The sequence below is a fragment of the Zophobas morio genome, unplaced genomic scaffold, assembly GCF_036711695.1.
Source record: "Zophobas morio isolate AGI-343-1 ecotype UQ-CSIRO unplaced genomic scaffold, CSIRO_AGI_Zmor_V1 ptg000024l, whole genome shotgun sequence".
NCBI lineage: Eukaryota > Metazoa > Arthropoda > Insecta > Coleoptera > Tenebrionidae > Zophobas > Zophobas morio.
This window is the reverse complement of record NW_026972129.1, coordinates 14,721,742-14,733,762: the sequence shown is the minus strand read 5'-3', so window position 1 is coordinate 14,733,762 and position 12,021 is coordinate 14,721,742. Positions and strand designations below refer to the sequence as shown.

The 12,021-nt window shown below is 34.7% G+C and overlaps 1 protein-coding gene across 1 annotated transcript; it reads right to left on the bottom strand.

Annotated features, from left to right (window-relative positions):
- Nucleotides 1–7,285: 7,285 nt before the first annotated feature.
- On the bottom strand, nt 7,286–10,861 carry LOC135134878 (juvenile hormone epoxide hydrolase 1-like). The gene is made up of 4 exons (XM_064063748.1): nt 10,467–10,861; nt 8,146–8,890; nt 7,803–8,034; nt 7,286–7,749 (listed from the first exon to the last, which is right to left on the bottom strand). Exons 1-4 carry the CDS (start codon nt 10,644–10,646, stop codon nt 7,539–7,541), a joined length of 1,368 nt encoding a protein of 455 aa, XP_063919818.1. The 5' UTR covers nt 10,647–10,861; the 3' UTR covers nt 7,286–7,538.
- Between the last annotated feature and the right edge of the window lie 1,160 nt (nt 10,862–12,021).

Below are 12,021 nucleotides of genomic sequence, written 5' to 3'. Positions count from 1 at the left end.
TAACGAACACTCCAACAAACACTTTTTTATTTTGTGAAATGAATCGGCATGTAGATCACAGCTTCCAGATATTTTGTTATATAATTCGCACATGAAGTTAATTGGCGACTTAACTGACGCATTAGTTCTATTCCTTTGACAATAAAATATGAGGGATTGCCTTGAGTTACTTCTTGGTACAAGGAAGTTCAGCTTACTAAGTAAGTAATTACAATCGATATTGTTATTAACCAAACTGAACAGAAACTTTAATGCGATAATCCTTCTACGTGATGCAAGAGACAAGAAGTCGAACCTAGATAATAATAGGGACTAATCTATACCTCGAACAGGATAGACACCATCAATTCGATATGAGAGAAATTTTAAAAATGTCCTTTGTACCGATTCTAAGTGCTGAATATGTACCTGATATATAGGTGACCAAACTAACGCAACATAGTCAAGTTTTGACCTCACTAATGAAAAGAAAAGGGTACGTCAAGTTCCAATTTCGAAAAACTGTCTGCAGTTGCTATAAATAAACCCATAATTTTTGAAAGCCTTCGCGACAATATCGTTGATGTGATCTATGAAAGTAAATTTTGTATCAAACAAAACTCCTAAATCTTTAAATGAATCGCTACGTTGTGTCGTTAATAGCATATGAAAAAATCTCTGGAACCACTTTTCAAGTATACGTAACGCTGCAGCATTTGCAAATGTTAAGGAAGAGTCGATTTTTTATGCACCAATTTCTAATAGCTATTAAGCTGGCTTGAAGAATCATGCAGTCGTCGATAGAGCATTAGAGCGTATAATTTGAAATATTTTTACATCGTCTGCAAATAGCAATTTCTCCGAAGGAATCGTGTCCACAATGTCGTTAATAAATAACAAAAACAAAAATGGGCCTAAATTGGACCCTTGCAGTACTCCAGAAGTTGGTCTAATAACCTTAGATATAAAACCACGATATTTAACATACTGTTCACGACCAAGTAAATAGAATTTAAACAAGTCAAGTAAACAGTTCGAAAATCCATAATGACACAATTTCTGCATTAGAACGAAATGATCAATTTGAGTAAAGGCTTTTTGGAAATCCAAATATATGGCATCAACTTGTTGTTTTTGATCGATAGCTTCAGAGATGCATTGAGTAAAACATGCTAAATTGGTAGGGTGGAGCGATTTTTCATGAAATCATGCTGATGAGGCGTAATGCACTGCTTGACCTTGCAATAAATACTCTTGAATATAATCGATTCAAACCCTTTAGAAAAGTTGCTTAATAAGGAGATAGGACGATAATTTGTGACTTCGGCTGGATTTCCTTTCTTGAGAATTGGACAAATTAAAGCTTTCTTCCAAACGTCCGGAAAAGTTGCGCTACTGAGAATTAAATTAAATAAATGATGCAACGGTGTTAGAAATATGTGAGCACAATCTCAGAGGAGAAATGATGGAATCCCATCAAATCCCATAGTTAACGAATTTTTGGAATGTTTTAGCGCGTCTAGGATCTCCCTCTCTGATATATAAATTAAGGAAACACCAGTTGTTTTAACATGCGTTAATTCTGGCTTATTGAAGCTGCGTATACCGAGTTGAAATAATCGCTAAATGTGTCAACGATCAATTTGGGACAATTGATTTCTGTGTTGTTATAATTCATTGTACCTGGAATTCTAGAAGTACCTCTTTTACTTTGAACAAATGGCCAGAATTTTTTAGGATCTTTAGAAAGAGATAGTTCAATGTTCCGCAAATAACTCATGTAGCTTTGATTAATAAGATTGTTAGTGGTTCTTCGATATTCCTCATACAGATGACGATAATAGGAAGACTTATATTTTTTATAATTTTTGAACGCTGAAGATTTTTTACGGAGATGAAACAATATTACTCCGTTGAACCAAGGATAACGCCTGTGACGTCTACCTATGTATTTATGAGTTGGAACTGTTTCCTTAAAAGCATTGTTTAAAATATCATAAAGTTCAGAGCAAACAGTATTGACATCGTTTATGCTAGTAAGATATGACCAGTCAGTCGAAAGTAATAAACTGTACAAGTGTTGAAAATTAGCTTTCTTGAACTTAAAACTTTTCACTTGATCATTTACATCAAAATGAAAAAGTTTCGTGTAGTTAAATGTTAAGCTAATTAAAAGAGCAGGATGATAAGAATCTTCCGGAACAAGAGAATGGTCAGATCTCTCAACTAAACAATATTTGTTGGAAAACACTAAGACCTATTTTGTGAAAAGGAAACGATTGGGTTAATTTTTCACAATCTGGCGTTTGTAGATTCAAGAAATTAGCTTTTAGCTAAAAATTTTACTTTGGTTGAATTTTATGAGTTCTGAAGTATATTTTGACTTGTCTTGACGATTCTCATCGACATTACGTACAATACGGTCCATGAGTATTCAGGCACTACTACTATTTATTGGATTTTTGCAGTCTGTAGTTTGTATATTGGTGGCTAGTTCACAGGCAGCAAGAACCTCCCCACCCTTGATGGTCCTGGGTTTGGGAAAAACATTTGCGACGCGTACAGGTATGTCGTTTTGGGTTGTTATTGATTAAAGCCCTAGCAATCATGAGATTCTTCTTGGGGCTGCGTGGTGGTTGAATAATGCCAAGGGCAAATCCGGGTTCGATTTCTGCTCTAACTGGAACAATCGTCTCTGCATTCTCTCTGACTTTCACATTCTGGCACGCGATCAATCTTACAGGCTTGGATTCAATACTCTTCACTGCCAAGACGTAGGACTTTCTCCACTGGATCGACCGTCAATCCATGGCGGCTAATCAAATCCATTCCCAGAATGAAGTCATCTTCGATGCCAGCCATGAAAGCGCGATATCTTATCTTCACCTGACCAATGTAGATTTCTACTTCTGCCTGACCCATGACTGGCGCCGACTCTCCAGTGACTGCCTTCAATCTGATTGTTTTGGATGAAGTCGCTAGGTGTTTAGCTCTCACGAACCCTCGACGTATAGTTGATACCTCAGCGCCAGTATCGATTGTGATTGCTGCGGGCATTCCATTAATTTTCCCCGGTATAGTTAGACTACTGCCTCTGATGAAACTTCCTATCTTCACTTCCTTGGGGGCCTTATTCAAGGCAGCCAGCACATCCCCCAAAGTACTGGCTGTTTTTAGTTTTCCTGACTATTTCTTTGAGGAGGTTTCTGTCGTGTGCTTCTCCTCGGAGCTGGTGATCAAGCACGACAATCGCGTTTGAGATGTCCCTGGCGCCCATATCTATAGCACTCTAGGTTTCTCTTCCGAGGCACACCATTCTCTAATCCTTGAGATAGCCCATCTATTGTGCGCTGCGAGAATTTTTCCGACAATTTTTCCAACAGCTTTTCCACCTTGTCATTCTTCTCTTCATCTAATTCTGCTATTCTGACTTTGTGCCAGGTTCTTGAAGAATTGTACGCCGCCTCCACTTGTAGTGCACGAATCAAGGCCTCCGATGTTGTCTGGTACCTTGATAGTTGTAGGACCCTCTTAACTTCACCGTCGCGAATGCCATTTACGAAGGTTTCTATCGCAAGCGTCTCCTGAAAAGTTGGTGGTGCGTCGGTGTATGCAAGACTATTCTCTTGACATCTGCTTCAAATTCTTGAAGGGACTCTCCAACTTTCTGGGTTCTTGTCTTCACTTGAGCTGCAAAAACCTGTCTCAGATGTTCATCCCCAAATCGAAGTTCCAGACCAGCAGTTAGGGCATTATATCTGTTTCTATCTTCTTCAGACACAGTTTGGAGTATCTAGCGCTGCATCTCGCAACGCTATTACCAAGGCTATAGCTTTTTGTTCTTCTTCCCACAGATTCGCTGTCGCTGCTGCCTCAAACTGCTTTTTGTACGATGACCGAGGTCTCTGACCATCATAAGTGGGTGGTTTAATCGTGCTGGGGGTCGACGTCACATAACCTGAACCAGTCGTCGCTGTATTTTTCATTAACATTTCAAATTTCTTCATTCGATCTTCTATAATTTTCATTCGATCTTCCATGGTGTTTTCCTTGACATCACATTTCGTCCGAGAATATTTTCCATATTTTCCAGATTTGTTTTTACGTCCTTCATTTCTCCTCTGATTTCTTTTATTTCATTCTTGTTTGCTTCCACTTTCTTTTCGAATTTTTCACTTAGGCTGGTGATTATGTCATCTTTTGCTTGTCTATTTTTTCGTCCATCTTTTTCATTCTTGCGTCCATTTTTTCGATCATCTCCTCTATTGCTGCATTCATTTTTTGGTTAATTTCTTCCACGCTTGCACGCATTCTTTCCATTCTTGCGTCCATTTTTTTGTCCATATTTACCATTTTTGCGTTAAATTTTTCTCCTCTTGCATCCATTTTTTCCATTCTTGCGCCCATTTCTGCGAGCATAGGCATGATCTTTTCGCAGCTTGAGCTCGACACGACAGGCATAATTCTTCAGAATTCTTGTCCAATCTGCCCGGAAGTCGTCGTAAAACCAGTTATTAATCTCAAGTCCCACTTCTGACACTAGTGTTACAATGTTCGGTGAATTAAATCGTCGTAGATAAACCTCAACAATTTATTTTTAATAACTCGAATTACACGACTGTTACAGCGATTATGTACAGAATAACTTCGTGGTTCACTTGAATGAATTCGCTCACTCGGTGGACTCCTTGACTGAATAATCTCCTTCCCGAAGGTGGCCCCCATTTAAACTCATATTCCCTTCTCGATGTTTCCAACCAAAATCTTTCTGGAGTCCATCGCGACTCCCGCGTCCAGCCCTTTCTTTTGCGAACGCCGCTTCGAGCGTTTTCTGGACGCCGCAATTGAGACTTCCGGTAATCCGCTCGAGGTTTGTCTTTAAGCGAACGCTGCCTGGGTGACGTGACGTCATGTAAATACCAGAAACCTCGGGAACCCATCGGATCTTCTTAGACTTTGTAATTTTAATTTTAATTTATTCTTGAACTTCCGATATGATGTAACGTTATTTATATTTTTCTTGAATTTTTTACCAATGCTAGGGTTCACAAAACAAATCGCAATAGTGTTATTTTTAAGATCTGTTTTGCAATATTTTTTAGAGAGATAAAGAGAGGTACATGTGTACTTCGTTAAATTAAATTTTATATGTAATTAAATTACATATTTCAATTTTTTCGAATAGAGCGCCCTGAAATTTATTATTGCTCCATATTCTCTTTATTATATCTTTCTCTTTTATCGATATGTTGATGTCTATTTTAAAAAAATTAAAAATGGTAGAAACTGTTAACCAGGGTAGGGTTAAATCCTGTAATATCTAAGTTTAATATCAGTCAAATAGTCCTTGTGTAGTCTCTAAACCCGCACTTGAATAACTCTTATCGCACACAGCGCAGTAATACTAATCCGTTTCACTCCGGGGGCGGAGTCGTTGTATCCTCTGGTGTAAATCTGAGTTATTAAGAAATACATGTTGAGTTTAACCCACGCCGATTTTAATCACCTGTTCATCGTAACAATATTTTTTTTAAGCGATATAAGTATCATATGTAGCGTATTTTCTAAATTCAACCCCTGATCCTCATGCAATTAAGACAGGACAAAACTAAATCAGACGCGTCCCTTAATTGAAAAAATTGCTCCAAAGTTATTTAGACAGAACTTCCCTCGTCCGTGAAATACAATAAATTTTGTATCGAATTTTTGACATACGATACTTCTATAAACTCCTAGCACGTCCTTTCCTCTCCTAGCAAGAGTTGCTTTGATCTTGTCGATAGTATGTTTATTTAACTGTTTATAGTTGGTACCGTGTGATCAAAACTGAAACGAAAAAGATTTGGTTCGGAGATGAGTTGTGCAGATGGTACTACTGCATAACTGACATCACATTTTTCTATAAAATTATTATCAAAACGAATCGGCATTTCTCTCATACTTCGAAGTGACGTGTTCATAAAACTTATGTATGTATGCAAATATTATTCATTGAGTTAATGAAATTAGTGAAAAAATGGGTTAATTTGCATGTTTTTGTTTCGTTTTATGTATTTCCATTGTCTCGAAATTTAAATATATATATTATATATAGTTAGTTCGTTCTTGAAAACTTTTATTTTTATTTTAAAATACTGTTTAAAACATACCTACCTTTCAAATTTCCTGCTTAGCTTGATTTTTTTTTATAATGGGACCTGTTCCGTAGTAAAAATGATTAAAAAATATAGGTACTCCTATAATTAATTAATTTAATTAAGAGGTTATGTTGTATATCAAGATAATTATCAAAATGGACAGCTAAATTATGTGGTAATTACTTCCTAATGAGAATTATTCTAACTTGATAATTAACTGTAATGCGTCCAAATTACACCGACCAAGCTGTGAAAAATCAACCACTTCTGGAAATATTGCTACTTTTTAAAGCTTATTGCTAATCCAGACGAATATACTGCCCATGGTTTCAGGTTTTTCACCTCCTTGTTGACGGATTCTGGGGGAAAACTTTTCACAGTAAAACGCTTTGGAGGTTGGAGGAATTATAGTGCCGCAGAGTGTCAGGAGCAATTGTCGAAGAACTGAGTATTTAATAAAGAATGTACTTACTAAATAATGTGGAAAATTTTCAGAATAATACACCATTTCGAATATCAATATATGGAATTAATTTCAATAATTTATTATTAAATCTTGCAGTTGTTGAATAGAATAATTTTTTTTTATTTAGTTTTATTTTGTATATAAAATACTTACTACCATATTACCTTGAACCTTGAACTAATTATAATCCTTGGCTACATAAAAAATGCCATTTTAATATTCAAGCTGACGGTCATAGTGTTGTCACAAAAAATGCTAATGGATAATGAGTGTAATTAAAATAGAAAATCACAAATTAATTCTCGCCGATGAATGTCTTATGTAGAAAATTAGAACAATAGAAACCATTTTCAGGTTATCAGCTTCATAGAACTTTTTAAATAAAAAAATCTTAAAATATAGGGAAATAGTATACCATGGCGTCCACAAGAAATTAAGAAATTTATACGCCTTTCTCCAAGATATAGATAGCAGGTGTAACTAAAAGAAATGTAAATTTTGTACAGAACACATAGATTTTACAAATCTTGAGTGATCTGATACCAATATACAACGTATTTCTTTAAAAAAATAACTGATGATTCTTAAAACATTCATAAATAGCAAATGATAATCAAAATATGATGATTATTACGCTTAAGCTGACATTGTTAAATCTTGTTGCTCAACACGTAGTAGATCTCTTCACAACAGTAAAAAGCTGTTATTAATTTTATACGTTGTATTGAAATCATGTAAAAATTGTAGCCTTGCGGATGACATTTCTATTTACACAACAGTTAACAAAACACTCAAAGTTTAGGACCCAGAATTAACAAAAATAATGACATGTCAGAAAAATAATAAGCAAATACAAATTTATAACAAAACATAACAAAAACAATTCACTTCAGTCTTAACACGCTAGTTTTAGCGCTTGCCCACCAACCTCTAAAAATTCTACTGCTACAACCATGTTATTTTGGTGGCGGCAAATCCTCAATTTTCGTAACAGCAAGCCAAATGTCTTTGGCGAGAGTCTCAGGAACTTCAAACGCTGCAAAATGTCCTCCATCGTACTCGTTAGCTTGAACTAGTTTTGGATATTTATCTTGAAGTATTGTTCTTGGTTGATATATAATTTCTTTATCGAAAAGGGCGCATGCGGCAGGAACTTGAATAGGACCCCTACAAAACAATTATATTGCAACAAGAAAAGAAAATGATATGTGGCAGATTACATTTCTTCAAAGGCATTTTCTTCTTTGTTTATCGTTTCAGAGTACAACCTCATAGACGTTGTAATTGAATTTGTTATCCAATAAATCATCACGTTGTCTAAAAGCTTGGCGTATGTGTACTTTTCTAGTAAACCACCGTCGGCCCTGTTTTTCCACGCGGGATCGGTCCAAGTGGTGAATTTCTCTAATATGTAAGCTGCCAATCCGACTGGTGAATCGTTAAGACCGACACCTAAAAATTATATATATGGTCACGTGGCGTCTACTTTCACATTATTAATAAAGAATGAAGAAATTAAAATTATCAAAATATCATGATATCATTCCCCATGAAAAATCTTACCAACTGTATCCGGTTTAGTTGCTTGGAGGTGCATATATCCAAATTCCAAGAGAGCATTCGATATATAGTCACCAAGAGGATAAAGCTTATGTTTATGTTTCTCGTCGACAACCAAACTTGGCCACACACTACCTGCCAGTAACTTCATTTTTGACAAAAGACTATTAGACATACACATATTTAAGTGTATCCCTTTAACATGTTCTGGAAAGAATAAGGCCATCGATGACCCGATAGAGGAACCCCAGTCGCCTCCTTGCACATAATATTTCTCATAGCCCAATCGTTTCATCAAATTCTTAAACACAACAGCAACTTTGCTGGCTCCTAGACCTGGTTTTGCAGCTGCTTGAGAAAATCCATATCCAGGAAGCGAAGGAGCAATTACTTCGAAAACGAAATTCTTGTCCTTTTGTACAGTCGTTAACAAAGGAATGATTTCATAAAATTCCCTCACTGTACCAGGCCAACCATGAAGAAGAAGAAGAGGTAGGACTTTTACATCGCTGGGCACGTTCTTAGGCTTTACGTGGAGATAATGGATGTCTAGACCTTGTATTTTTGTTTTAAATTGAGGATATTGGTTGAGGAATTTTTCCCGTTCGCGCCAATCATACTTTGTTAACCAAAAATCAACGACGGTTTTTAACAGCTTTGTGTTTATGCCATACTGTTGTTGAACGCCTTCGAGGGGAGGGACAAAATCACGAGCAGATTTTAGTCGGTTTTGCAAGTCCTCTAAAACCTGGAAAAATTGAAAATTTTGGATAAGTATTTTTGACAATTGGCTTAAAATGAGTACATATAATGAATGCATAAGAAAGTAAGTGTTTTAAACGTAAGTAGTCAGACATCTTTTTTTGGATCTACTCTTACCTAAATTATAAAATTTGTTTCAAATTTTAAAAATGGTTGTACATTTCGTTTTCTGAATTTTCCTGCCGCTGTACTAGAAAAGTCAGCAGTTTCTATAAAGTTTCCACATTATAATCAGATCTGATAAAAAATGCTGACAAATCAAAAACATTTTTGCTTATCACTGACACTGATGTAGCGTTATTTATATTTTTTAATTAGAAATCTTAATTTTTAAAGCATATTATAGAATAGAATAAAATTTAAAACATTTTTTTAATGAAAACCATTTTTCAAATCAATAGTTATAGTATTATTTCAAAGATTTTAAATCAGGAGAGGATTTTACCTATTTTGCTTATATTAGTATAAAATGCGGGAAAAATCTCAAGATAAATTCATAAGTACAGAAGTATGTTATTTTATAAAATTTAAATCCCATTTACTATGAAAAAATTTGAGGGGATGTCGCATCACATTGTGGTCGGAATGATGAGGCAAATTTTGGTTACCTTTACCAACGATATTTCTAATACAAAATTTGACGACAATCGGTCTGGTAGTTATATGTTACATATATATAAATAAAATACTTTAGGAACATCATGTCAATGTTAAAACGCTGATCAAAATTTATCTGATCATCCTCACTAACAATTTAATGACGTCAGCTCAAAATTTTGCATAGTAAGTGCTACCTAAATTTTATAAAATAACATATTTCTGTACTCATGGTTTATCAGTCCGTCAACACTCTTTAACAACATTTTATATTAATGTAAGAGGAACAGTTGGTTAGAGCGTAGGACTAATAACACGAAGCTCGCGGGTTCGATCCCCGCATGGGCCACTTTTTATCTTAATACTTAAAAGTAATGGTGATTAAAGGGTAAAAGTAAACATATATGAGAAAATAAGAGTTTAAATTTCCGCTGACTAGATTACCCATATGTGTTAATATTGAAACATATAATTTAAGGTTCAGAAAAACATCGACTACGTTATCATTTTGTCAGAAAAATTACGAATAATAAACCATATATAATTAAAATTATGATAGCTTGCAGTTCACAGTTTTCTTCATATCACCTACAGTTCTGTAAAAATCCAAACTTTGACCTTATTATTTTATCGACTGATAAGATCTGGACTTCAATACAACGTTCCATCTGCTGAATATAAAAAAAACTCATTTCATGATTAAAAAATTTCTAAGGTGTGTAATAAATTAATAATTAATGGTTAATGGTTCTGGTAATAAAGTACACAAAAGCATGTTAAAACCTGTGTTAAAACTATGTTCTAAAAATATCCTTCTCACTGTTATGCTAAAAATTAATTTGACGACCTTGACTTTTGGCTAATGATTTAAAATCATTATGCGTAACATACAGTTAATAAGATCTTACATAATAAAAGTACTTGGTAATTTAAAACACAAGTGTAACTTAAAACTAAATTCTTACCGTATTGCTAACACTGATTTTAAAAGGAACAATACTTTTATCTTCCTTGGATGGTGGTTCTCCAGGACCCCACCATTTCTCTGGAGGCACTGTTACCGGCGGGTGTTGATTAATTTTGTAAATAACATTGCCTACCGCCAAAGCAATAATTAAAACAATGAATTTCACTAAAGCACCCATGACTGAAGTTTAGTGTAATCAATTTTCTCAAATTCTATTTACAAACTAACTCACTGATACAATGATTTATAATGTAATTCACTACTGTTCCGCTGCAAACACCGTGCCAGCAGGACGGGAAATGTGGGTATGGTATTGGTTATGTCTCAAAACCAGTACCGGTGTCGAACGAGTTGTGTTCTCCTGCAACAACCGTTGCTACTGCTAATTCAAGGGTTCCGATAACGTGTGACTTGAGATAACATTGAAAAACGCAACACACCAAGCAGAAAACGTGAAGAACAAGTTTTCTGCTTGCGTGGCAATAATAAACATTTATGATAATTTGTTGATTATTGCCTTGAAATTTATTCGCGTCTTTTTTTAGATAAAGATATTTAGTGATAAACATCTAGACCTCCCAAGGAGCTTTTAAGTTTTTGTTTTTTAGCCTAAACTGGCGAAATATTGTAACAGGGTCATTTTATAATTTCATTGTGTCGTCTGTCTGTCTGTCTGTCTGCTCGCCTGTTGGTTATATTGTTAGGCAGACTACGACTGATGATTGATATGAAAATTTAGTACATACTTTAGAATAATCACTATCAATTTAAACTAACCTAACCATTTTTCTGCATTGTGCTTCTTTAGATCAGTTTATCAAAAGTGCAATTATTCTTCAAATATAAAAATTAATGCTTAACTTGTGCACTGTACTAAATCTACTACACAGTATGATAGAAGAAAAAGCCCTCTAGTAGGCCATGAAATTTATTTATACTTTCAGTCATCTTTAAAAAGTGGTATTTGCCCTCATAAATGGAAAATGTCTTATATTTTGCCATTATTTAAATCTATATCTAGTTTATGCTAACTATATTATCAAAGCGCTGGAACGTGGTAATCAAGTTGATGCCGTATAAGCCGATTTCTCCAAGGCGTTTGATCGGGTAAACATTAAATTATTATTAACAAAACTAACGAAATACAGTGTAATCGGAAATATTTTTAAATGGTTAACTTCATACTTAATTGGTCGTACCCAAAAAATCAATCTTAAGGGTTTTCTTTCAAAAGAAATCCAGGTAACATCCGATGTTCCCCAAGGGAGTCACTTAGGCCCTATCTTATTTCTCTTATTTATAAATGGTATTGTTCATTGCTTCAAATATTCAAAGTGTTTATTATTTGCAGATGATTTAAAACTCTTTTTAGAAATAACGAACAATAATGATATTATTAATTTTCAAAAAGACATTGATTCATTAAATAGTTGGTGTAAGCATAACGACATGTCATTAAATATAAATAAGTGTAAAAGTATAACTTTCGCATGGATAATACATCCCCTTGAATATCAGTATTATATTGGTAACATCAGTCTTAAGAGTTACAA